Source organism: Elephantulus edwardii, unplaced genomic scaffold (assembly GCF_000299155.1).
Source record: "Elephantulus edwardii isolate Elephantulus edwardi_28Jun2011 unplaced genomic scaffold, EleEdw1.0 scaffold00026, whole genome shotgun sequence".
NCBI lineage: Eukaryota > Metazoa > Chordata > Mammalia > Macroscelidea > Macroscelididae > Elephantulus > Elephantulus edwardii.
In genome coordinates, this window is record NW_006399776.1 from 16,921,151 (window position 1) to 16,944,626 (window position 23,476).

Sequence of the window (23,476 nt, forward strand, 5' to 3'; positions counted from 1 at the left end):
CTATGAGATGGATTGATTCGGTGACTGGGGTAATCGGGATGGGTGTGTCAGAGGCAGTGCGGTTGGCGCAGGATAGAGCAGGGTTTAGGGCTGTTGTGCGTAGGGTCTCCATGAGTCGCAAACAACTCGACGGCACATAACAACAACAACAACAACATCCAAAGCAAAATGTGTCTAGTGAAAATTCACTCCTACATAAAGGCAAAGGGATCAAAATCCTCTTTTTCCTCTTGTGAGAAAATGTGTGTTACCCCGAGTGTTGTTTTCAGACCTTTTGTTACCCATTTCTTGTGACTGTGCTTTTCCTTGGAAGAATAGGATCCCTTGCCCTTTCTCAAGGCATAGAACACTCATTTAAAACTTGCAAAACATATTTAAAATAAAGCATTAAAGAAATCAGCAGCTGGAAGTTCTGATACAACTGGACATCTGACCTGGAGAAAAAAAAAACACCACCAACCTGCTGAAAAATCAATATGAACAGAATTAGAATGCATTACTAACCTCAGGCCTCAAATTAGAGGTGCATTGGATGTTAGTCATGGAGACCTGTTTACAGTGGCTTAAACAAGTTCAAACTTTAGCCTCACGTATAAAGGAAGTCCAAAGACAGCCATCTAGAAACATTGTGGCTGCTCCTCATTGAGATCCTCGCTCCTGACTTTCCTTCTTCAACATGAGCTTCATATTGAGGGTGACCTTCTGGGAAAATAGGGTTAATTGGAGTCCTAGCCATCATAGCTTCATTTCAGGCAGGAGTTCGCATGTAGAAGGGAAAAGGAAAAATGGGTTCCTCTCATGTATTTGATCTCCTTTTAAAGAGTTTTGCCAGAAGACCAATCCAACAACTTCTACTTTCACCTTATGGACCAAAACTAGTTACTGGCCAGAAGTATTATTTATGGCTCACCTCACATACATTGGGCATGTTATTAGGAGAAGCCGTCCTCTGGGAAAGGACATCATGCTTGGAAAAGCAAAGGGTCAACAAAAAAGAGGATTACCGTCCAGAATTGGATGGACAGTGATTGTGAAGATAGCACAGAGTTTCATTCTGTGCTTTGTAGGGGCCACTAAGCGGGAGAGCAAGCTAGATGTAAATAAAAATAATAGCAACATACCTAGAACCAAGTAAGGCTGAGTAATGTGACCACTAGTAGGATACAGGGCCACCCTGAATAAAATAAAATGTTGTAACTAAGGAAATATAGGATAGGGAGTACTGAGTAGACAATCAGCATAGTCCACTATATAAAGGAAAGATTATCTAAGGTAGAAGACTGCTCCTGGGGAGAAAGATCGCCAGTCTCCTCACATGCAATTTGTTGTGTTGTTGATTCCCTTTGAGTCGAGCACAACTTATAGCAACCCTATGAACAAAAGGCCTGAAGCCCCTCTATAACTATCGGCATTTATCAAAGTTCATAGAGTTTCCAGAGGCAAGTTGTTTAGGAAGTGGATTCCACTCTTGTTTCCAACAAATGTGATTTATTTACAGCCTCCAAAAATTTGCTGGAGGGTCAGTCAAAGGTCAGTTCCTGTTCAATAACAATGAGAGTTGAGATAGAGTGTAAAATAGCCTAATCATCTCTCTTTCTTAAGTGATGAAATATGCCCTTTTTATGGGGAAACCCTGAAGGCATAGGAACTACCTATCTGCAAAGGTGTTTGGCTCTCTGTGGGTCATAACGATTATGGCTAACACTGGGAAAAATGGAGCTTTCAAGACACGTAACTGAGCTTATGCAAAACCTATACATAGATGAAAAAGCAGTTGCCCTATCAGGACAAGGAAACACTGCATTGTTTAAAATCAGGAAAGGTGTGCATCAGAGTTGTATCCTCTCTCCATACCTATTCAGTTTGTATGCTGCAAACAAATCATAGGAGAAGCTGGACTATACGAAGAAGAATGAAGCATTAAGATTGGAAGAATACACCTAGGGCTCTACACTCCAGCTGTCCCTCCCCCCCTGCCTAGATCTCCTTGCATTGGGGTCCTGACTGAGGAAGGTATCCAAGGAGCAGAGTCAGGGTTAAGGATGGGGTGCCTCCTCTCACCTGGCCAGACTCTGACCCACCTACCTCAACTGGGGTGAGGGGCACCCCTCAAACTCAATTATGTGGTTCCCATCTACCCAGTTCTCCACACCAGACTCCAATCCAGTCTCAGTACTCACTCCTGGGGCTGGGCTGAGGGGAACAAGCATTTGCTGAAACTTGAAAATTAACAGTAAAAAAAATTGTACCTGGTACTCTTTTTAGGGGGAAAAAAGAATACTTGTTTGAGAACTTGAAAAAAGAAAAGATTGGAAGAATATTCATCAACAACCAGCATTTTTTGCAGATGACACAACAGTGCTTGGTTGCTGAAAGTGAAGGAGGCTTGAAACATCTCCTGCAAATGATCAAAGAATACAGCCTTCAATATAGATTACGTCTCAACACCAAGTCGCTTGCGACTTGACAGCACTTAACAATGACAACAACAACTCAACATCAAAAGCCAAAAAAATCTACACACACCCTCCCCCCCAGACCAGTAGATGAAGAAAAGATTGAAGTTGTCAGGGATTTTATTTTACTTGGATCCACAATCACAGCAGCAGTGAGGAAATAAAAATATCTGTTACTTTGGGAAAACCTGCTGTCAGGGATCTCTCCAAAGTACTACGGAGCAGTGATGTCAGTTTAATGACTAACGTGCTCCTGATTTATATCATGGTTTCAGTTGCTTCCTAAGCATCTGAAAGTTGGCCAGTGAATAAGGGTGCTAGAAGAAGAATCAATACCTTTGAATTATTGTCTTGGAGAAAAGTACTGAACATTTCATGAGCTGCTAATAGAACAAACAACTCTGTCTTGGAGAAACTGAACCAAGGCTCTCCTTAAAGGCAAGGCTGGTAGAACTTCATCTCACAGACTCTAGGCATGTTGTGAGGAGGAGCCCATCTTTGGAAAAAGGACATGATCCTGGGAAAGGTGGCAGGTCAGAGAAAAATAGGATGACTCTCAAAAAGATAGATTGACACATCTAAGTCTATAGCAGTGGGCTTCAGCATATCATAGATGGTGAAGATGGTGCAGGAGAGGGCCTAGTTCAGATTTGTTGTTCTTAGGGTCTCTGTGAGTTGTAAACTTGATGGCACCTAGCAACAACATATACTCCAAATCAAAATGAAAAACATACTGCCCTCCAACTTTTATTTGTAGACCGTATTGGGGGCCGGGGTGACTGAAGTACGAATTTTTTAATGTGCTCATAATTTCTGAAGCTTAAATTTGTCTCCTTAACAAGATTAGATGTGACTGTTGAATGCTTATTAGCCTTAAAGGAAGTCTGTCTCAACCAATTCCTAAATTTTAAGATGAAAAAAGTTACATTTGACAATTTTGAAATGTTGATTCTGAACTTGTGTTTGCTAAGATAATCTTTGAATTGTTTGGAAAAATGTAAATTACTATTATAATTTTTTTCCAAAAGAGCTTTATCAATTTATATGTCTAAACCCAAGCATGTGAGGAATGTTAGTCTCCTGCATAAGGAGAGTATAAATTTAGGCTGTGAAGGTTTTAATAATTATTGAATTTTATATCTTTTCAATCCAGATCTAACTGGCTCAAAAGCCCCGATGCTGATTCTGACCAGCTTTTCCGCATGGTGGCAGAGGTCTTCATCTTGTGGTGCAAATCTCATGTAAGGACACATGTAGGTCCTGGATTTAGAGATTTAGAGGCCTCAGAAAACACTGTGGTAATATTTTCTTTTTCTATTCCCCCCCTCCCTTAGAACTTCAAGAGGGAAGAACAAAATTTTGTGATTCAGAATGAAATTAATAATTTGGCATTTTTAACTGGAGACAGCAAAAGCAAGATGTCTAAAGTAAGTTCTTAGAAGTCTAACTCCAAAGACTCTTGAACCTTGGCTTAAGCTGTAACTCAGTTCTTTCTCATGGTTGCCAAAATTTGCTCTTTACTGCACTTAGGTCAAACCACAATAGCCAACAGTATCCATTGTTGTTCCTTTATGAATGAGCCAGAAGAAAGTGCGCTCAAATAAGCATGGTCTTCAGAGTTGATGAATAAATAGCTGCTTGTCAAAATGTTTTCTATTGCAAGGCTTGCCTTAAGGCATTTGAGAGGTCTCCAAAACAAAAGCTGCTCTTAGTGAGTTTAAAATATAATTACCTCCTGTGTAGTGAATCTCAAATAATGCACATGCCGAGAGCCACCTTTTGGTGGCTTTGAACATTTCAGTAGCATAAACTCCTGTGTCATGCTTTCTTTCCTCCTATCTAGAACAATGAGTGAGTAGCTGTTTTATTTCAGCACAACCAACCTTTCAATGCCTTAAGTTTATTTGCCACTTTAATTGCCCTTAAAAACGCAAAAGATTTGTTCATCTCCCTGCAGGAAATGTTTGAAAGAGGGCATCCTGGACTTCTGTCTGGAAAAATAGAAGAGTAGCATATGTGGAGAGGTATAAGAAGAAATATTAGAGGGGAAAGTTGGCCTCCAAGTGTCCCCTAAATAAGTTCCACACAATGTTGTTGTTATGTGCCATTGAGTCACCTATGACTCAAGCCACCTTCTGTACAATAGCCCTAAACCCTACTTTATCCTATGGCAATCTCACTGTTTCTGACAGACCTACCCTCATTACCCCATCACTGAATCAATCCACCTCATAGAGGGTCTTCCCCTCCTGCGCTGTCCCTCCACCCTCCCAAGTATGACATCCCTCTCCAAGGACTGGTCCCTCCCCTTGCAACATGTCCATAGTATGTCAGACAAAGCTTCAGAATCCTTGCCGCCAAGGAGCAGCCTAGTTTCTCCCTCTCTAGGATAAACCTGTTCATTCTCTTAGCAGTCCATGGTATATTCAGTTCTCTTCTGCAACACCACAGCTCAAAGGCATCAATTCTCTTTCTATCATCCCTAGTCATTGTCCATCTTTCTGATGCATAGCAAGTGATTGCAAAGATCATGACCTGGATCGGGCGCACCTTAGTCTCCATACTGACATTGTTGCTCTTCAGTACTTTTGAGCCATCTCTTACAGCAGACACAATGTTGTTGTTGTTGTTGTTATGTGCCGTCGAGTCGTTCGACTCATAGCGACCCTATGCACAACAGCCCTAAACCCTGCTCTATCCTGTGCCAACCGCACTGCCTCCAACACACCCATCCCGATTACCCCAGTCACCGAATCAATCCCTCTCATAGAGGGTCTTCCCCTCCTGCGCTGTCCCTCCACCCTCCCAAGCATGATGTCCCTCTCCAAGGACCCATCCCTCCTGGCAACATGTCCAAAGTATGTCAGACGAAGCCCCAGAATCCTTGCCTCCAATACGTCTTTTAATTTCCTGGCTGCTGGTGCCAAGAGTGTTAATTATGGAGCCAAGCAAACATGAGTATTCATATAAAAGTAAAGTCTACATAAACATGATTTTTGTTACCAGCTGTTATGGCTCATATTTTACTTTCTTCCACTGAGAAGTGTGCTTCGATGAGGGTTGACTGTATGTATCAAAGAGGTCTGACATATGATAATACTTAAGATATGCATCTCTCTTATTGCTGGTACAGTGCTGCTCTTGAGGAACATGAAGGTTAGATGTGTGTGGGGACCCTCAGGAGTGAATTCAGCTCCATAAAGATGAGGACCACAAGCTCACAGTGAAGGGCATAGGGACATCTTTCCAAAGATTCATTTGTGATAGACCCATGTACGCAGAGCTATAGACAAGGTGCTGGAATGACACCTAAAAGGAAAGTTTCCACACTTGAAACTTCACGTTCCATTCCTCTTTTGATGATGTTAACATTAACTCTCATTCAGGCAGCCAAAAATTGCTTCTTAGAATTTAGAATCTGATATATACTGCTTAATAAAATTAGATTGCTTAAAAGCACACACATACAAAACAGATCAAGAGTACATATTCACATTCAAGAAGTATTTGCTACAAAGGAACCTTATGGCAGATCTCTTTACTTTTTCATTTTTCCATTTAAGTGTATAAAGTTCAGTGTCCTGCTTACTGGAACATCGCTCACTGGAATATCTAGCTTATCTTTGTTCTTTTATGCAAGGTCTTCTTTTAACCACCACAGGGTCTCTGATAACCTACCTCACTACAGAAAGTCAGTAAATCCCAAACAGATTTCATCCTATTTTCAATTTGAGGTCGATCCATTGGTTTAAGGAATGAACCAGCTAACATGCATTGTTTTCATCAGGGAATGGTAGTAAAGCAATGGATAAGACTCTGATAGAAGTATTTGGATCCCAAATGAGCAGAAATGGCAGAGGCACCTTAACCTTCTGGGAATGAAGGATGCCCAAGGTCCTTGGGTTTACATTTGAAAGAGATAAGGTGATAAGAATGACATTTCAAAACTAATCTACTAACAAACTAACCTAACTTGTGGTCCATTTAAATCACTCTATGAGGGAAACAGTATGTTTGTTTTGTCTGAGGATTGCTACTTTTCCTCAGAGGACAGAATCATTCCTTGTTGGTGAAGTTAGTCTGTAGGAACAAATTATTACAATTACATTTCCATTGTCACTTAAGTCATTCCTTTTTCTAAGTTGTATGGGATAGGATCAGATAGCAATGTAATGGTTTGCCCAGATATTACCACATGTAATCTTCCTTTTGCCTCAGTTGAGAAAGATTGCAGTAGTGAATAAGGCTAGAGGCTGTAAAGAAGCTACATCCCACCCATTGCCCATTTGCTGACTGGAGAAATGATCTTGCATTAGTCCCACATTTCTGTGCCCCCATTTGTAGAAAAGATTTGAGTTACTTAGCTGACCTTTCTCACATTTGCTAGGATTCTTTGTTTAAAAGTAAGTTTTGAGCAAGATCTTTAGGACAGATAATATTGAGTTAATGAAAGGGATTCTTTCAACCATGCAGCCAATAAATAGCAAGTGTCATAGCCATTTGTGGTCATTGTGTAATACAGATCTAATACTGAGTGACCAGGAAAAAGAATAGTTTTCCTTTATACAGTTGAATCCCATTGCCTTTGCTTTCTGCAGTTAAGTGGTCTCTCTGCTGCCTGATCCAAATGGTCTTATGTCACCTGTGCTTGCTTTTATCTCCACTCTTGATTGAATTCTGATGTTGTATAATATTGGCATTAGTACATATGGCAGCTTATGTGGAGGTATGTGTACATGAATGCTGCATGCCCACATTGCATGTGCCGTTGTGAAAAGAAAAGGGAGAAAATATACAGCAGGCAAAGTCATTCATATTTAACTAATTGAAGGTCAGTCTAAGAGAAGCTGTCTTTCTAGTAGTTTAAGCAGATTGGTTGGGGAGCTTATCATAGATTTTGTTTATATAATACCAGTTTTCAAATGCAAATATGAGTTCATCTGAGTAACTAAGTTGAGCAAGTGTTTTTGTTTTGTTTTGTTTTAAAACTTGTTTTGTTTTCTGGAAAAATGGCAGCAGCTTCCTCGGAAGGGAATGGTAAGTTAGAACATGGCTAGCTTGAGAAATGCCAGTTCCTTTACCAAGGTTAAAAAAAAAACCCAATAAAATAAGAGCATTGTGATACAAGAAATATTTACATTCCTCATCGTTTAATACCACTATGTCCCATGGAGCATGATTTCAGTGTATAGAAAAATGACAGATAATATTTTAGGAGATAACCTTATATTTGAGTTTTTCAAGGGTGCTCTGTTAAACGTGTGAGTTTTCCTCTTGCTCTCACCTTCCTGTTGCTTGTGGTCCTGTCTCCCATCACCCTCTGCCGTAGCTCCCTTCTTCTTACTGTCCGTATTCTGGCACTTGTGCAGGTCTGTCCCTCCCTCTCTTTCTCTTGCTTCTTTCCCTGTAATCTTTTCTCTTCTGTTCCCTACCCTTTCCTTCTCTTGTACCCTTTCACATATGCAAAATGACTTCTGGGAATTCACCTCTTATTCTGATATATAATGTTGGACTGACCTCTCTTTATTTCACTTAATCTGGTGGAGATAAGACCTTCACATGTTCAGAAGCCTGCTGTGAGGTCTCCTGAAGGCACTGCCCAACAGCAGCAGACTGCACTGGGCGACACTCTCGAAGGGTGACAACTAAAATTTTGTACAATGTGTTAGGAAAAAATGTATTTTTTTGTAAGATAATAAACCTGTAATTAGTTATAATAACAAAAAACATTTTTACAAGCCAAATATGTATATATATAAAATGTACAGTGTCTTTTTGAACCTTATAAATTACCAGAAGTCATTGTTACTCAATTGCAATAATGCTTTGAATCATGTTATTTCATTTGCAGGTGCTGTTTTCAATGATGGTAGTGGTTTTTTTTATAGTCTCTGATTTTGTCAAACTTTCTGGTGTTTTAATTCTGATATTGTAGAATTAATATTTGTAATCATATATCATTGACTTTTTTGAACATGAGATAAAAAGGAGAAAAATAAAAACTAGTTTCCTCTCAGTTACTAATAATGTCCTAGTTAATATAATTCAATAGAGAAATATTTTTCAAAATTGTCTTGTTTATATATATATGAATATTTTAGTTGAGTATTTTTAAGAAAGATTCGACTTAAGTAATTTATAACTATGTTTGTCATGTGTTTATCTATGATTAAAATTGATAATAAACACAAGGAAGGAAGGCACTCTGGTAGCTTAGTGGTAAGGAGTTGTGCTGCCAACCCAAAGGCACTTGGTTCAAATCCAACAGCTTCTCTGTAGAAGAAAGAAACCACATCCTGTGTGATTTACAGCCTCTGAAAAGCCATTCAAGGGTCATCTATGAGTCAGTTTCTGACTCAACTACATATAGGAACAGTATATAACAGAACGACCTGTTACATGAGGAGGTCCAGGGGCCCCAAAAAGTGTATCACCAACTCTGATGACATCACTGATCCCTCATACCTTAAAATTCTATGTTTGTTCTTTAAGTACCATGCTTAAAATGGTCTCTTTGATCATTAACTAATTGTTATTAAGTAAAATGAAATAAAATTATTTTAACCAGACCTAGCCAGTTGCTGTCAAGTTAATTCCGAGCCCATGTGTATCTGAGTAGAACTGTGCTCACTAGGGTTTTCAATGGCTGTTATCTTTTGGAAGTAGGTTGCCAGCTCTTTCTTCCATGGTGCCTCTAGGTGGATTCAAATTGCCAGCCTTTTGCTGATCATGAGTAGAGTGCTTGATCACGGGGTTGCAACTCAAGATGCCTTTGAAAAGAACAGATATTTTTAAGTTCTAGTTCAAAAACAGCATTCTACCACCTTACTTAAAACACTTCGAGCGTTAGGCACGTGCACTGAATTAGCAGATATCACGTGCTATGAAAAGGATGAAATTAGAATGTGCGGTGTACGGGAGTGGCTGTAATATGAGGTTTACTGAGAGGCCTCAGCTTGGTTGCTGGGAAGACAACTACAGCACAAAAGAGGATATTCTCTGTCTTTTGGGTTGTGGCATGAGCCTCACTTATCTTGGATAGTTCTGGGGACTTTTAAAGTAGACTTTTTTTGCCTTGACACAAGCATAAGCATTGTCCCTTGACTCTGCTTTCCTCTATTTCTGGTAGCCAAACATTTCCTCAGGGGAAGATATGGTGAGTGGGAGGAAGAAGGTATGCAAGTTGAGGCTTTTGACTGCATGACTGTCTATAGTTTACAGAAGTGAACACAAGGGGATGAAAAGGCTAAAGATTTCAGATCCAAAGAATTTCTTTAGTTGACTGGGTGTGAAAATCACCCTGCCTGGCTGATGTTCCACACACTCAGGAAAGGAGTTAACACCTCTCCCCATAGAGGGAGGATGCTTGGTCTAGTTTAAATCCATAATTCTCAAATAACCTCCATCCTAACTCCCCACTCACTCTTCACTCCATATCCATTGGCTTCCAGAATGGTTGTGTTATGTTGTCTGAGAAAGTAGGGCTAACAAACTATGACTAACGTGTGGTGCCTTGTGCCTTGAACCCCTGCTTTTACTGACTGACTCTTCTCCCTGTTTCTTTTCTTTTGTCTTTCCACACAGGCCATGCAAGTAAAGGTACAGGTCAAATGCATGACGTGTCTTTTCTGTCCTAGTAGTAGAGGTGCCAGACTCTGGCCACCCTCTGCTCTGTGCTCACCATGGGGGTAGTACAGAACGGATTTTCCCACCTAGAGGTCCCCAGGCCTGCTCCAGGGACAACAACTGCCTGACAAAGAATGAATGTAGGCCTACCCACACATGGAATGGGGAAGCCGGGGAAGCCAGCCAAGCCTCGCCTTAACTGAGGTCTCCTTGCTATCTCTGCTCCCTTCCCCAGCTGCCCTCTCTGCCGTCACCACACTAGCAGAGATAGAGACAAGTGACAGGGCTGGAGAACCCAGAAGACTATGTTCTGTCAGTGGCCTCAGTCCTGTGCGTACTATGCATATTCTGCCTCTTTACAAGGCTCCCATGACTCCAAGAGAGTTTCCAAGGGCTAAACTCAAGGATTTGAAATCAGATAACTATGAGGTGTTTTTCTAAAATACACATGTAGTAGAATAAACACTGAGACAACTTTTTGAGTTATTCCTATAGGTTATCATTTGGAAAATTTTCTTTTTCCATTCATTGATGGGTACCTGCTGCTATTGTCCCAAAACCTCTGCCCAATGTATGTGGCATGGAAGAGGGAAGATAACTAAGGAACCAGGTCATATGCAGCCTTAGATGCTTAGCAGCAGAGGAAAATGGATCGATGGTTAAGTAGATTTACTTGGGTCTGGATATTGGCTCAGACTTGTTACCTATATGACCTTGGAAAAATGAGCCCATTTCTCTGAGCATAATGTTCTCATTTTAAACACTGACTTATTAATGTCCCAAGATTTATAAAAGGATGAAATAAATTTTATATGAGTATAGGCACATTAGAGTTTTACCATAAAAGCAACATTTAACTTTTGTGATTAGAATATGAGATTGACTAACTGAAATAGCAAGAAATAATTTAAATCCTATAATCACATATCCACAGAAGAGTTTTGCCTGTTGACTCTTGCCTTCTGCATCTTACCACTGACATTTTACATTTCTACATTACTGTTCACTGCATCATCTACATATACAAATGCCCAGGCACCATAATTTGTGACAGATTTAAGGGTCATTTAGACGACAGGTGAATTTTTTTTCACCCTTAGTACACTACTTAGAATACAATATTGGATGGTAGAACCTGTAAGGAAAGTAGTAAGTGCTCAGTAAATTATTAATGTCATTTTCACGACCTTGGTATGAGCTTTCTGCTGTGTTCTGGAACACTGGAAGTCTCCTCCTCTTAAGCTCGTTGCTCCTTCCTCCTCATTCTGTTTTTTGTGACCCTCCCTACTGAGCTGGGGGCTGGCTTGCTGGTTTGGGGCACTGGGTACAAAGTGCCTCTGCAGCCAATAGGACCACTGGCATCGTTTGTTTGGCCCGCACTCTGCTTTCACTGTTTCTGTGACACGACCATTTAAAGGCACCAAACTTAAAGTTTGGAGATAAAAATCACATACTATAAGAGTGTCTATCAATAATTATAAACCTGTGTCATACTTTTGAAAGTGATTCAAAGAGATCACTCCCAAGGCAGTATACTTCTGACCTTACTCTTTTCCTCTGAAAACCAGTCCATCAGAACTGGAATTGAATTCTGCCCTGGCTTAGCCCAAGAGTCCCAGGTCTTAAACACTGCTTCTAAGGAATATTTGGTCTCCCCTCTGCTTCCCAGAGCTGCCGGGAGCATAGGTCATTATAAACCGTGGTGGTGCGGCCTCACTGCTGTACATGCTCCATGAGCATTTCAGAAAGCAGCACTTTAGTGAGCACAAGAGCCCCGACCATCATAAACCCTCATTTCATTCTTAGTTGTGGGAGGCCCATTTCTAGCAAGTACCAGTACAGCTGAGGCAAAAATCCTTTAAGAGAAGCCCTATGTGAGGGTAACTTTGCTCTTTCAGAGCAAATTTCAAAAGACAAATTGTGAAGTGCTTTGTCTCCTTGCATTCACTCATGCCCACTGTGTATTGTGGGTGTTGGGGGCTCTCCGTTGGCTGCCTGGGATTCAGGTCAATCACCGTATTGGATTTTTTCCTTAAGACTTCTCTCAAATGGATGAAAGTACAAACAAAAAATAGAACGCTCATGGACTTGGGAAATTTTTCTTTTTGTCTTCAGATTTTCCCGTAGTTCTCCCTCTCCCCTGCTTGCACTCAGACCCCAAAGCAGGCCTACCATTGAATTTTCCTTTTTCTGTCTCATTTACACTACCTTGTTGAGGAAGGAGGAGAGGTAAGATAGAATTCCGGAGCTCCAAAACGCTAACTCCAGTCCTGTAAACATGGATTGAGTTTTTGTGGCAAATGCTCTTCCACAGTTTTACGGAATCTCAAGTGTTAGAATCCCAGTTATTTTCTGGGATCATTTGTCAGTGATTAAATTATCCCTTCTGAGAAATGGCAGTTTATGTGTTCATTTCGATAAGAAGGAAGCAAGCAAGGACATGTAGGTGTTTGTGCTGTGTGTCTAGTCACGTGGTTCTGCGAGCATGTGCACCAGCAGGCGGGTTAGGGGGAGGGCCGGGCTTTTACAGCCATCAGATCAATTCATCAATTCGTCTTTGTTTAAAACTCTCCTTTGACTGTCCTTTGAAATGTCGTGATACTCTAGCTGTACTGACAGGGCCACCAGGAGACAGGCTGCCTCTCCAATGAACCAGTTCCTTTCAGAGATATCACTGAGCTCCTCTCTCTTTATTTTTAACATCATCTCCTAGTCTGGAGGACAGGACCAAGAACGGAAGAAAACAAAGCGGAGAGGAGACTTGTATTCTGTCCAGACCTCCCTCATTGTGGCTGCACTCAAGAAAATGCTGCCCATTGGTTTGAATATGTGCACTCCAGGCGACCAGGAGCTGATTTCCCTTGCAAAATCGCGATACAGCTATGTAAGCCCCCCATCCGCCTCGGCTGAACATGATAGTGAGGGCGGTGGTAGTGATAGCAAACAGCCCTTAAGGATTTGCTTCTCTGATCTCGGAGGATCAGAGGTGAAGTTGCACAAAGGAAGTGTGCCCTCATTCTTAAAGCTAGTCCGGAAGTCAGTACTGTCCACTTAGGGCAAATCTCTGTAATTTACCTCCTCCTGTCCTAGCCTAGCAAAACCGTCCATATAGCATCCATTTATTCTGCTTGACATTTTCATAATGGCATCTAGGAATAAAATGTAACATCTCTTTCTTCAGAGGGACACGGATGAAGAGGTCAAGGAACACCTGCGGAATAACTTGCACTTGCAGGAAAAGGTAATGTCCCAGGGAAAGCTATGAACACCCAGCCGGCTTTCACTCTGGCTATGGGATGTCATCTTCCACCTACTTCATACATGTTTTCAAATGAGTTGTAAAAATAGTCTTAGTGAAGGGGAGCTCTGGTGGCCTAGTGGCAAGGAGCTGCAGCTACAATCCCAGAAGCAAACGGTTTGAATCCACCAGATGCTCTGCCGGGGAAGGAGGGTCAATCTCCTCCTGTACCAGTCTCTATACTTTTGCTGAGATCACAGTAAAAATTGGAAAGGGGGAGAAAAGTGATTTGGGATTATTGCATGTCTGTGAGTCTGAACAACTTTTTTCTCAGATACATTGTTCTTCAAAAGGGAGGACTAAATTGACAATTAAGGCCCTCATTACCACCTGAAACACATAGAAAGGGTAGATAAAATAAAACCAAAAAAGGAAGGGTCATTAAAAAGAAATTTCAAGTACAGAAATAAGAAGACACACTAAATCATAGTAATAGGAGGAAAAAGTCTATGCTGTTGGGTTTCATAGAGTCCTCTGGACCAGAGAAGGGCTTAGGGTTTTTTAGAACTAAAAAGGAGGAAGGCTATAGAACTTAATTACCCATGTTGTACACAAATGTCAATCTATAAACTTAATAAAACTAACCTAGAACAAGTGAGATTAAGGGATTGGCTTAAAGAAGACCTTAAAACAATATGGAAAGTCTTTACCCCTTAGAATATGGGCTGAGATGCCAATAAATAAATTCCTTGTTGATAATAAAAACTTTTTTCAAAATACATAAAAGAAAGCCATAACTATTAGATAAATATGCATGAAGAGGAAAAATTTAATCTTTTAAGAACTACAGAAGAGAGATCATGCTTGGAAAGGTGGAGAGGTGGAGAAAAGAGAGGGAGACCATCAACGAGATGGATTGGTACAGTGACTGAGGTAATGAAGTTAGGTTGTTAGAGATAATAAAGTTGGCACAGGACAGAGCAGGTATCGTGGTGGTTGTATAGCCATAGTATCCCTGTGAGGTGCAGGCAACTCCATGGCACATAACAACAAGGTTAAAATATTAAAAATTATTTTGATAACAAAAGAACCTATAAAGTAAAAATTGAACATTATTTTTTAAGGGGGAAGAATGAGGTTTTTAAAAAAAAAAACCCGGAACTCATGCAATATTATTCAAAATGGGTGTCCTTGGAGAACATTATGCTGAGTGAAATATCTCAGTCACTAAAGGGCAGGTGCTGTGTGGTGCCACTATTGTAGAACAGGACTGACATCAGGGTTGGGGTGAGACTGAGAAAAACTGGGTAAATTATGTATGCTGCATTAAAACAGATGAGGGAGAGAACTGTGTGAAAGTCATCTATGATTGGGTGTTATGGTCATGACAAGAGTCCAGAATGAAGGTTGCATAATGGAGTGTACTCAGGGCGGGGTGGGGAAGGGATTCTATACCAATGAAATAATTTTTCTTTTACTTTTCAAAGAGAAGAGCAAACTGAGGGGAGGGGTGGCAGGGAGAAAAATGTAACAATGAATGTATGGAAATCCAAAATCTCTGTAAACGTTCATTAAAATTAATTTTAAAAAATAATAAAAAGGGGAAAAAGACCTGATGACAATTCTAAAATGATTGAAGTCATTGATAAAACTCAGTTTATGGGTCAAAATCTAGACTAGACACAGTTGAAAAGAGAATCTGTGAGTTAGAAGATTAATGAAAAGAAATTAGAATTCAGCACAAAGAGAAAGTGATAGAAGATATAGCAAAAAGCTTGAGACATTCCCAGATAACATCTGTAGGTTTTCCATTAAAACACAGTGGAGTAAGTGAGAGAAGTAATATGAGCCAACTTCCTCAGTGGTTTCTCTAAAACCACTTTTGGATTAAAAGACGCTTTTGTTTTGTTTCACTTTAATTGTAAGAGGTGCAGAAGTGTTGCTCACGTCATAGGTGTGCTTCCATTCCAGTCTGATGACCCAGCTGTAAAGTGGCAGCTGAATCTCTACAAAGATGTTCTGAAGAATGAAGAACCTTTCAATCCAGAAAAGACAGTGGAACGTGTACAGAGAATTTCAGCAGCTGTCTTTCATTTGGAGCAGGTAAGGATCCTCTTCCCTGAACAGTGATGCAATAGTTCTGTCCTGAGGAATGTAAACCTTTTATCTACAAAGCTCCCTGTTATAAGTAACCTCGTTAGACAAAGATTGTTCCTTCCATTTTATCTTGATGCCTTGTAAAAAGCACTTTCTGTAGTTCTGTCATCTTCTAGTGTTCCCCAAATTCCTATTGTCAGCTCAAATGCCTCTTTCTGATACTGTATCCATTTATGATAGATGATCAAAAGCAGTTGAGAAGAGGAATAAAACCTTGGGTTTTTATTGCTAGGGATATTTTGCTATTAATAGTAAAAGGATTGTAAGGTCCCTCTGAGTTGTAGTGACACATGCCTACACATCACAGTAATAGCTAGAGAAGCCACAATTCTTCAAGAGTTGAGACCTCTGGGCTTTTTTTCACCACTCTGCTCAGCCTAGCATGAACCTCTCCATGTCTTCTCAGGTGGAACAACCTTTGAGGTCCAAGAAGGCAGTCTGGCACAAACTGCTGTCAAAGCAGAGGAAACGGGCAGTGGTGGCCTGTTTCAGAATGGCTCCTCTTTACAACTTACCCAGGTAATCACAATATCATTTTCTTATGACTTTTAAGGCGGTGGTGGTAAATAAAGTCTCTCTTCACAGCTGTGCTGATTTCTGACACTCCTGATCCAATGGATAGATTTTCGAGTCCTTGGCCCATGAGGCCACAGCAATCCGGTTTTGTGTGTAAGGCTTGGTAGGGCAGTTAAGGTCAGCCGAAAAATTGATACCAGAAGAGATTCTCTAGTCCTCTCTGCCTGCCTCAAACTTCCATTTTTTCACTCTAAAGTCAGTCAACCAAGAATTGGGAGGCTCTACCTTGCTGAGGTTGGACTCTGTGAGGCTCTATAGACTTCTTGGTTGACTAAAGAGGGAGTTGTTTTCTAAAATATTTACCTCGAAATCTATGGGCAGACCAAAAGATTTGTTTTTCTGCTCAGGCACTTGACTGACACTGAATAATGATAATGCTTACTCAACAGGTGTAGAAATGTAACTTGAGAATCCTTTGTCGCTGTTTCTCAATGCCAACTCACTGGACAGAGTTCCCTCCAGTGCTTATCTTTATGAAAGGGATCCCAGGTTTTTTCCATGTAACCACTAATGGATTTGAATTTCTGACTTTTTCGTTACCAGGAAACACTAAACCACTGTACCGTTAGAGAATCTTTTAGCATATTGTACTTATTTTTATGATGAAGAAAAGGCATTTCACTTCAGGTACTCCAGGAGGCTAATCTGGCAATGATATCTTTATCTTGATATTTTAACTTTGACTTTGCAGTAAAAGAAATATGTGAGGATTATTCTGGAATGTCTATTAACACATGTTCTTGGGTTAATGTATGCAAGAATATTGTTGACAGACTGGCGTAGAGGTGGGCATCAAAACTAACTCAGTATTTTTGATCATATGGCAGGCAACATACTCATCCTCTGACTTTCTGTGGAGTGGGTAAGGCTGGGACTGTGTTCTGTATACTAGTTTGGTGATTAATTATGAAGTCTCTGCTCCATCAACTTTTAAGTCGATAGAAGTGTCTTCATTTTTTCAGAAAAAAAATATATTCTACTAAATAAATTATTTCTTCTGAATAAATAAATGTGCTTCTTTGTAATATGAGATAAAAGATTGCTTCTACTTTCATCAGATTTATAATTTGGCCATCATTTATCCAGCATGTCCGGGGACCCTTCCAGAGGCAGCTGGCCAACAGAGCTTTCCTGGTCAGGGTCTGTGAAGATGGTAGAGAATCATGGCCTCTGAAGCACACATCTGCTCCCTTAGGCCTCTCGATAACAGACTAATGTCTTGGAAGGGGATGAGGCACCACAAAATCAAATAGAATTCATGAATAAAAAGCTAAAATAGTAAACAAAGTGACCATGGACAGTAAGTCTTCTAATATCCTAGCAGCAAAATGAAATTCATAAACCCACGCAAAAAAAGTGAAAATGCTTTGGAATGTTTATCGTTTTTATCAGTGTGCTCAATCGTCAGAAAAGCACTTGCTTTCTACTGTGATAGAGATCTACACAGAAGTCGAGTTAATTTTGCCTCTGGAAAAGCTCAGCTCACAGCACAGGCTGTCAGGTACAGGCTGGCTAGGCAGGAATTGCATCTCAAAAACAAGAAGTCTTTTACTTAATCCACCTAAGATATCATCCTTTCATGTTTTAACTATTTCTTCAGTAACTCCACCTCTGTATGGGTATTGTACATCCAGAATTCACTCTGTCTTGTGATGAAACATAGACCCTCACTAACCCAGTTGTTTTGGAGGGATTACCTGGATATTCTACGTTTGAGTTAGTATCTTGGATTTCAGTAAAAACATTAAAAGAATTTTAAAACATAGCTGGTGTCAGCCCTTCTGTTCCCTATCTTGTGCTCATCTAAACTGCATAGAATCTCCTGAAGTAAATATCTAAAGGGATATACTTTATTATGTAGAAACTGTTTCTCTGATACTAATTTTAAAAAGAAAACCTGTATGCTTTTCTCCAGACACAAAATTAATAATTTCTTCCTGAGCACCTTTCAACGGGTTTGGCTGGAAAAGGTTAATGAAAAAACTCAATATGACAGGCTTATACCTGTTTTAATGGTAATGTAATCTCTGGAGAGACCTACTCATTCTCTGCACATTCCTCCTTTCTGGACCATGATTTAACGTTATCATAAAAAGAAACTTGTACAATTATTTAAAGAATTCTGATTGGTCAGATTTTAAGGAAAGAAAAAGGAGCTATACAGCTTTCTACAAGCAAGAATAGACCTTAATGGCTCTAGTCTTCACTTTCCTTTTCTGTCTGACCCTCCTCACACCCTCGTCACATCTGCTAACACTGAACTGCTGTTTACTGGCTGATAGTTCCAGAAGTCATTTATGGATCAAAGCGAATAACTAAATAATACCAGTTACTCAGTGTTGCCACCATCAGGGTCACAGCTAGAATCCAGAAGATAATTTGATGAGTATAGCATCCCCAAATCTTTGTCTTCTTAAATAAAAACAGGAGCACCTTATTAGCATGATGCTTGGAGACTCTCCAAGGTAAGGAGGCCATGCTTTGCTCTCTGTACAGGTGATCAGCCAAAAAAAAAAAAAGTAGCTTTTTCCTTATTAAGCAAATACTTCTGTGTTAGAAGTGGAATGTGAGACCAGAGTAGGATTGATTAGAATCACAGCCACGTCTTACATTAAACATTATTTTCTGAAGGAGCTTCAAGTGCGCAGGAGCCACCACGTTAGAGGATTCTGATTTCTATTTTTGGTTTGCTGCTGGCTACCCTGACCAATCAGAAGATAAAAATTGTACAAAAAACAACTGCCTTGCTTACTAACCAGTAATTGCTAACCTAAAATAAGGTGTTCCATGGATCCCTCTTGATCTCCCTTTCACCCCTTCCGCTCAGGCACCGCTCTATTAACCTCTTCCTCCATGGCTATCAGAGATTTTGGATAGAAACAGAGGAGTATTCCTTTGAAGAGAAACTAGTACAGGATTTGTCTGTAAGTACTGGCTCACCTGGGAGCAGATATGAGTGTGAATGGATTTGGGTTTTGTCCTTATGTGCGTGCATTACAACAGTGAAATATTTACCGAGAACTAAGTGTATCAGTTTGAATTTACAGTCTTGATAAATTATCAGGGAGACTCACGAATGCTTGTAAGAGCCAGAGGATTAATTTTTCCCTTGGAGGTGCTAATACATTTACCATCGTCCTCATTCTCATCATTAACGACTAATATTTCTTTAGATGCACAGTTGTGCCATGGGGGCTGTATGCTAAGCTGAGTTGTGAGCACCATTGGTTGCAGGAGGCCACCCTCCCCAGCCAGGGCCTGCGTTCCTGGCCGGTCACTCTGCCTTGGGAAAGGCCCATCCGTATCCCCTTCCTGCATCTCATACATCTGCAGTTGAATTTGCAGTAAACTTGGCATGTCCTGACTCTCCACAGACTTCATACTGCACAGCCACTCAGAATAACACACAAGCAAGAGAAAGCTCGTTGTAGATCGCCCTAGAGAGCCTCATCCTAGTTAAGAAAGAAAACAAACCCTGCAGTTCATGGTCAGCCCTCAGTTCTTTTCCCCCTTTCTCTATTTCCCTCCCTTTTTCTCCGTTTCTGATCACTTACCCTCTCGAGACATTAGCCCTGCCCTGTGTTTCTCATATTCACCCTTTACTACTTTCTCTTTCTTCCTTTCCTTTCCTCATCCCTCCCCCTTTTCTTTCAGTTCCTTCCTTTCCTCCCATTTTCTTTCCATTTGCCTCAGTACCTTTTATTCTTTTCCATGAGGTTTCTTGAGTTTCTCAGTTTCATGATCCTCATGGGGTTGCCCAGGAGCACTGTCTTGGCCCCACAGTCCTCTGAACCGCTCACTCAACCTATGGCGTTTGCACCAATTTACCAAATATGATCTATCCTGCTGGCTCTGGCACCGACTAGAATATTCACTTTTACCCAGGCACGAGCTGCTGTTCCCCTTTCCCCCAAAGGAAATACAGAAAGAAGAGAAAAAAAAAAAAAAACCTTGATGAAAGGAGAAACTGTAAGGCTAGCCGCTTCAGTGTACCATCTCTTGGGAGAAACAAAATTTTTAGAATTGAGTGAAGTTAGGGAAGAGACATGCTTCTGCAAGGCGAAATCCAGAAGAGTATTCAAGCAAAATGGCACCAGTGCTTGGTAGCTCTTACCCCACCCTTACCTCTAGCCCTGAGCTCCAGGAGGAAACTCCAGAGCTGGCCAGGAAGACCTACTCTCTTGGGTGACTCTCTAGAGCTGCCTTCCTGAACTGGGGTTTCCAGAGCTTGCATGGGATTTTTGCTGACTGGAAACAGCACCTCCTTCCCTGGGGCCGGGCTTTTCCCCCCTCCCTTTCTTTTAACCTTGAATTGAGATGTTCCTTTGATTGGCTGGGGGGAAATGTATATACTTAGCTATTTCATGCCTTGCACCCTAGAGCTTCGACCCTGAAATGAATCTATGACACCGTGGTTTCTTTTTGTGCTTTAGTCCGATGCTCTTTATGCCTCGCGCTTTCCCTCCTTTCTGCACGCATGCACTGACATGGCACATGCTAAGATATTTGCCTAAAGTTCAGCTGTGTTGGTTTGTGTAGAAATCTCCCAAGGTGGAAGAGGAAGAGGAAGAGGAGACGGAAAAGCAGCCAGACCCACTTCACCAGATCATTCTCCATTTCAGTCGCAATGCTCTTACTGAGAGGAGGTCAGTACCACCAGCGTGCTCTGCTTCTCCCAGGCACCTGGCATGCTGTGTCTTCCCTAGACCGTCGCGCAGAGGCAGTGCATGGAGAAGAAATAACATGTTTACTGTCAGTAATTTGCTTACTGCGTTGTCATTGAGTGTCAGGAAATGTCAGAGAAACAACACTACACTGTAACCTATCATCATAACACCAGACACCAAATCTGAAGATGAAACATCAACCTTTGTCTCTGGTTTACATGTCAAGCCAGTGCTGATTTACATTTTCAGAGAAGGTTTTAAGAATCAGGGTTGGGGAAGGGATTTAGAAATAATTTATAACTACATGTTGTTGTTGTTATTGATATATGCCACCGAGTCACCCATGACTCATAGCAACCCTATGTATAATAACTCTAAACTTAGCCCTATCCTGAGCTAATCTCACTGTCTCCAACATACCTAATCCCATTGCCCCAGTTACTGTATCAATCCATCTCATCTGAGGTCTTCCTCTCCTGCACTGTCCCTCCACCCTTCCAAGCATGATGTCCTTCTCCAAGGACTGGTCCCTCCTGGCCACATGCCCAAAGAAAGAGAGATGGAGCTTCAGAATCCTAGTCTCCAAGGAGAAACTTGATTTCACCTTCTCCAAGACCGATTTATGTGTTCTCCTGGCAGTCCATGGTATGTTCAGTATTCATCTATAGCACCCTAACAAAGGCATCAATTTTTCTTCTGTCATCCCTAGTCATTGTCCAGCTTTCTGGTGTACACCATTTAAAATTTATATGTCTATAGGGTTTTTTTTTAAGAGCTTGTTAAAAAAAATAGCCTACTAAATATTTTTTTCATCCTTTCCAGCAAATTGGAAGATGACCCTTTGTACACCTCCTATTCCAGCATGATGGCCAAGGTACAACTGGGTTTCTTTGTCTCAGTTTTCCTTCCTTTCTGTCTTCAGGAACATATAAACTGTCCTGCTGAATCTTAGTCAAAACCTAGACTCCAGTCATTGGCAAGTCCATGTCCCATAGGACTGAGTTGAGGAGTCGAGTCTGCTTTACAAACTCCTTAAGGAAACCTCTCCTTTTTGCAGAAACAGTGGATGCTGGAGGCTAGGGTTACGTAACAATTCAAAAGCCAGTTAAATGGAGTTAGGAATCCAGAATCTCTTTGTCTCAGTCAGGGGTTAACACATGCCGAACAGATCAAATACGTCTACAGGTGGAGGAAGTAGAATGCATTTATTAACCTAAGAGAGTAATCTCACTCAGTTTTCAGTAAGAGGCAGGTGTAACGACAGCGGTTGTTTCAGTGTCACCTAAAGGGGTAAGGTCCACTGAAAGACTGAGTGAATCAGGAAACTCTTCATTCTTAAGTGAAAGACTATCAGGTCAGGCAAAAGACAGCTACCTGTGGGTACCTACTCTTTTTTCAGGCTGTTCTCCAGGCCACGATTGGAAGGGGCACATTAGATTTTATAGCTCTAGTGTTCCCAGTATTATTACTTAACTCCTGGTTTTATGACTAGAAAGAGACAGCCATCATTCCTGTTTCTCCATTTGTATCAGAACTTTTAATTAGGTAGAAGGGTTACAGATTATGGCTAAACCAGATAGATCCCTTTTATTGTGTGATCTTGGTGTCCTTTCTTCTGAACTCCTTGGTAATTGTAAAATGGTATTTAGAGAGTAGTATTGCTCTGCAGTGGTCCAAATGTTCCTAGTTTCACAAAGTGCTGGGTTCCTGGGGTACCTGTGAATTATGTCTTCCCCTGCCCTTACATAGCTGAGCAGAGTTTTATTTGTTGTACCTTTAATTTGGCTATTTTTCTCTTCCTTTTCCATGGAATCCAGAGTTGCCAAAGTGGTGAAGATGAAGAAGAAGAAGAAGAAGAAAAGGAAAAAACATTTGAAGTAAGTTTTGAACAAAATTTAAAATGGGGTCCTTCTCCATGGCCCAGAATCTGGGCCTCCAGAGGTGGGTACTGATGTTGACACACGACTCCCCACCATCTATTTCTGAGTTGGCATATCTTCCTTGATGAAGCCCATCTTATTAGCTGTAATTCTCTTGTCTGTCTGAATGCCTAACTAAGAGTAACAGACCATTAGTCACTCAGTAAACCACCTCCCTAGCCTTGTGCTTGTGGGAGAGTTCTACCCGATTAGAGTAGTATGAGAAGCCATAGGATTACGAATTCTACCTTACCCTAAATTTAAAAATCATGACAATGGAGATCCAGGGTGGTTTTTACATGATGACTTATAAAAGTAAAGTGCTAGTTATTTTGATTTTAAATTCACGCAGGACCATTGACTCTTTGAAAATTCAACTATCTTAGTTAACTTTTGACCTTTTATAGAAAAGTAAACAACTATGAAATATCATCTCACCCCAGTAAGAATAGCAAAACTTAACAGAACAGCAAACAACAAATGCTGGCAAGGTTGCAGAGAAACTGGAACCCTTATTCAGTGTTGGTGGGAATGTAAAATGGTGCAACCACTACGGAAAGCAGTATGGCGCTTTCTCAAAAAGTTGCAAATCGAAATACAATTTGACCCAGCAATTCCACTACTGGGAATATACCGCAAAGAAACCATAACCACCACCCAAGCAGGTAAATGCATACCCATGTTACCACAGCTTTGTTCACAGTAGCAATGAGTTGGAAACAACCTAGATGCCCATCAACAAACAAATGGATAGAGAAGCTATGGTATATTCACACAATGGAATGCTACACTGCATTGAAAAACAAGGAACTCATGCAATATTATTCAAAATGGGTG

At 40.8% G+C, this 23,476-nt stretch overlaps 1 protein-coding gene across 2 annotated transcripts in view; it reads left to right on the forward strand.

Annotated features, from left to right (window-relative positions):
- The window catches only part of RYR3 (ryanodine receptor 3), a 753,100-nt gene that overhangs the window by 681,600 nt on the left and 48,024 nt on the right, over positions 1-23,476 (forward strand). The window contains exons 68-78 of one of the 2 annotated variants that reach the window (XM_006883055.1): positions 3,610-3,697; positions 3,791-3,883; positions 10,041-10,055; positions 12,796-12,966; positions 13,264-13,323; positions 15,292-15,423; positions 15,884-15,996; positions 18,881-18,977; positions 20,593-20,699; positions 21,543-21,594; positions 22,538-22,597. In XM_006883055.1, coding sequence (XP_006883117.1) covers positions 3,610-3,697; positions 3,791-3,883; positions 10,041-10,055; positions 12,796-12,966; positions 13,264-13,323; positions 15,292-15,423; positions 15,884-15,996; positions 18,881-18,977; positions 20,593-20,699; positions 21,543-21,594; positions 22,538-22,597 — 988 coding nt within the window. The remainder of the gene's footprint in view (positions 1-3,609; positions 3,698-3,790; positions 3,884-10,040; positions 10,056-12,795; positions 12,967-13,263; positions 13,324-15,291; positions 15,424-15,883; positions 15,997-18,880; positions 18,978-20,592; positions 20,700-21,542; positions 21,595-22,537; positions 22,598-23,476) is intronic. The other variant, XM_006883056.1, reaches the window with a different exon arrangement.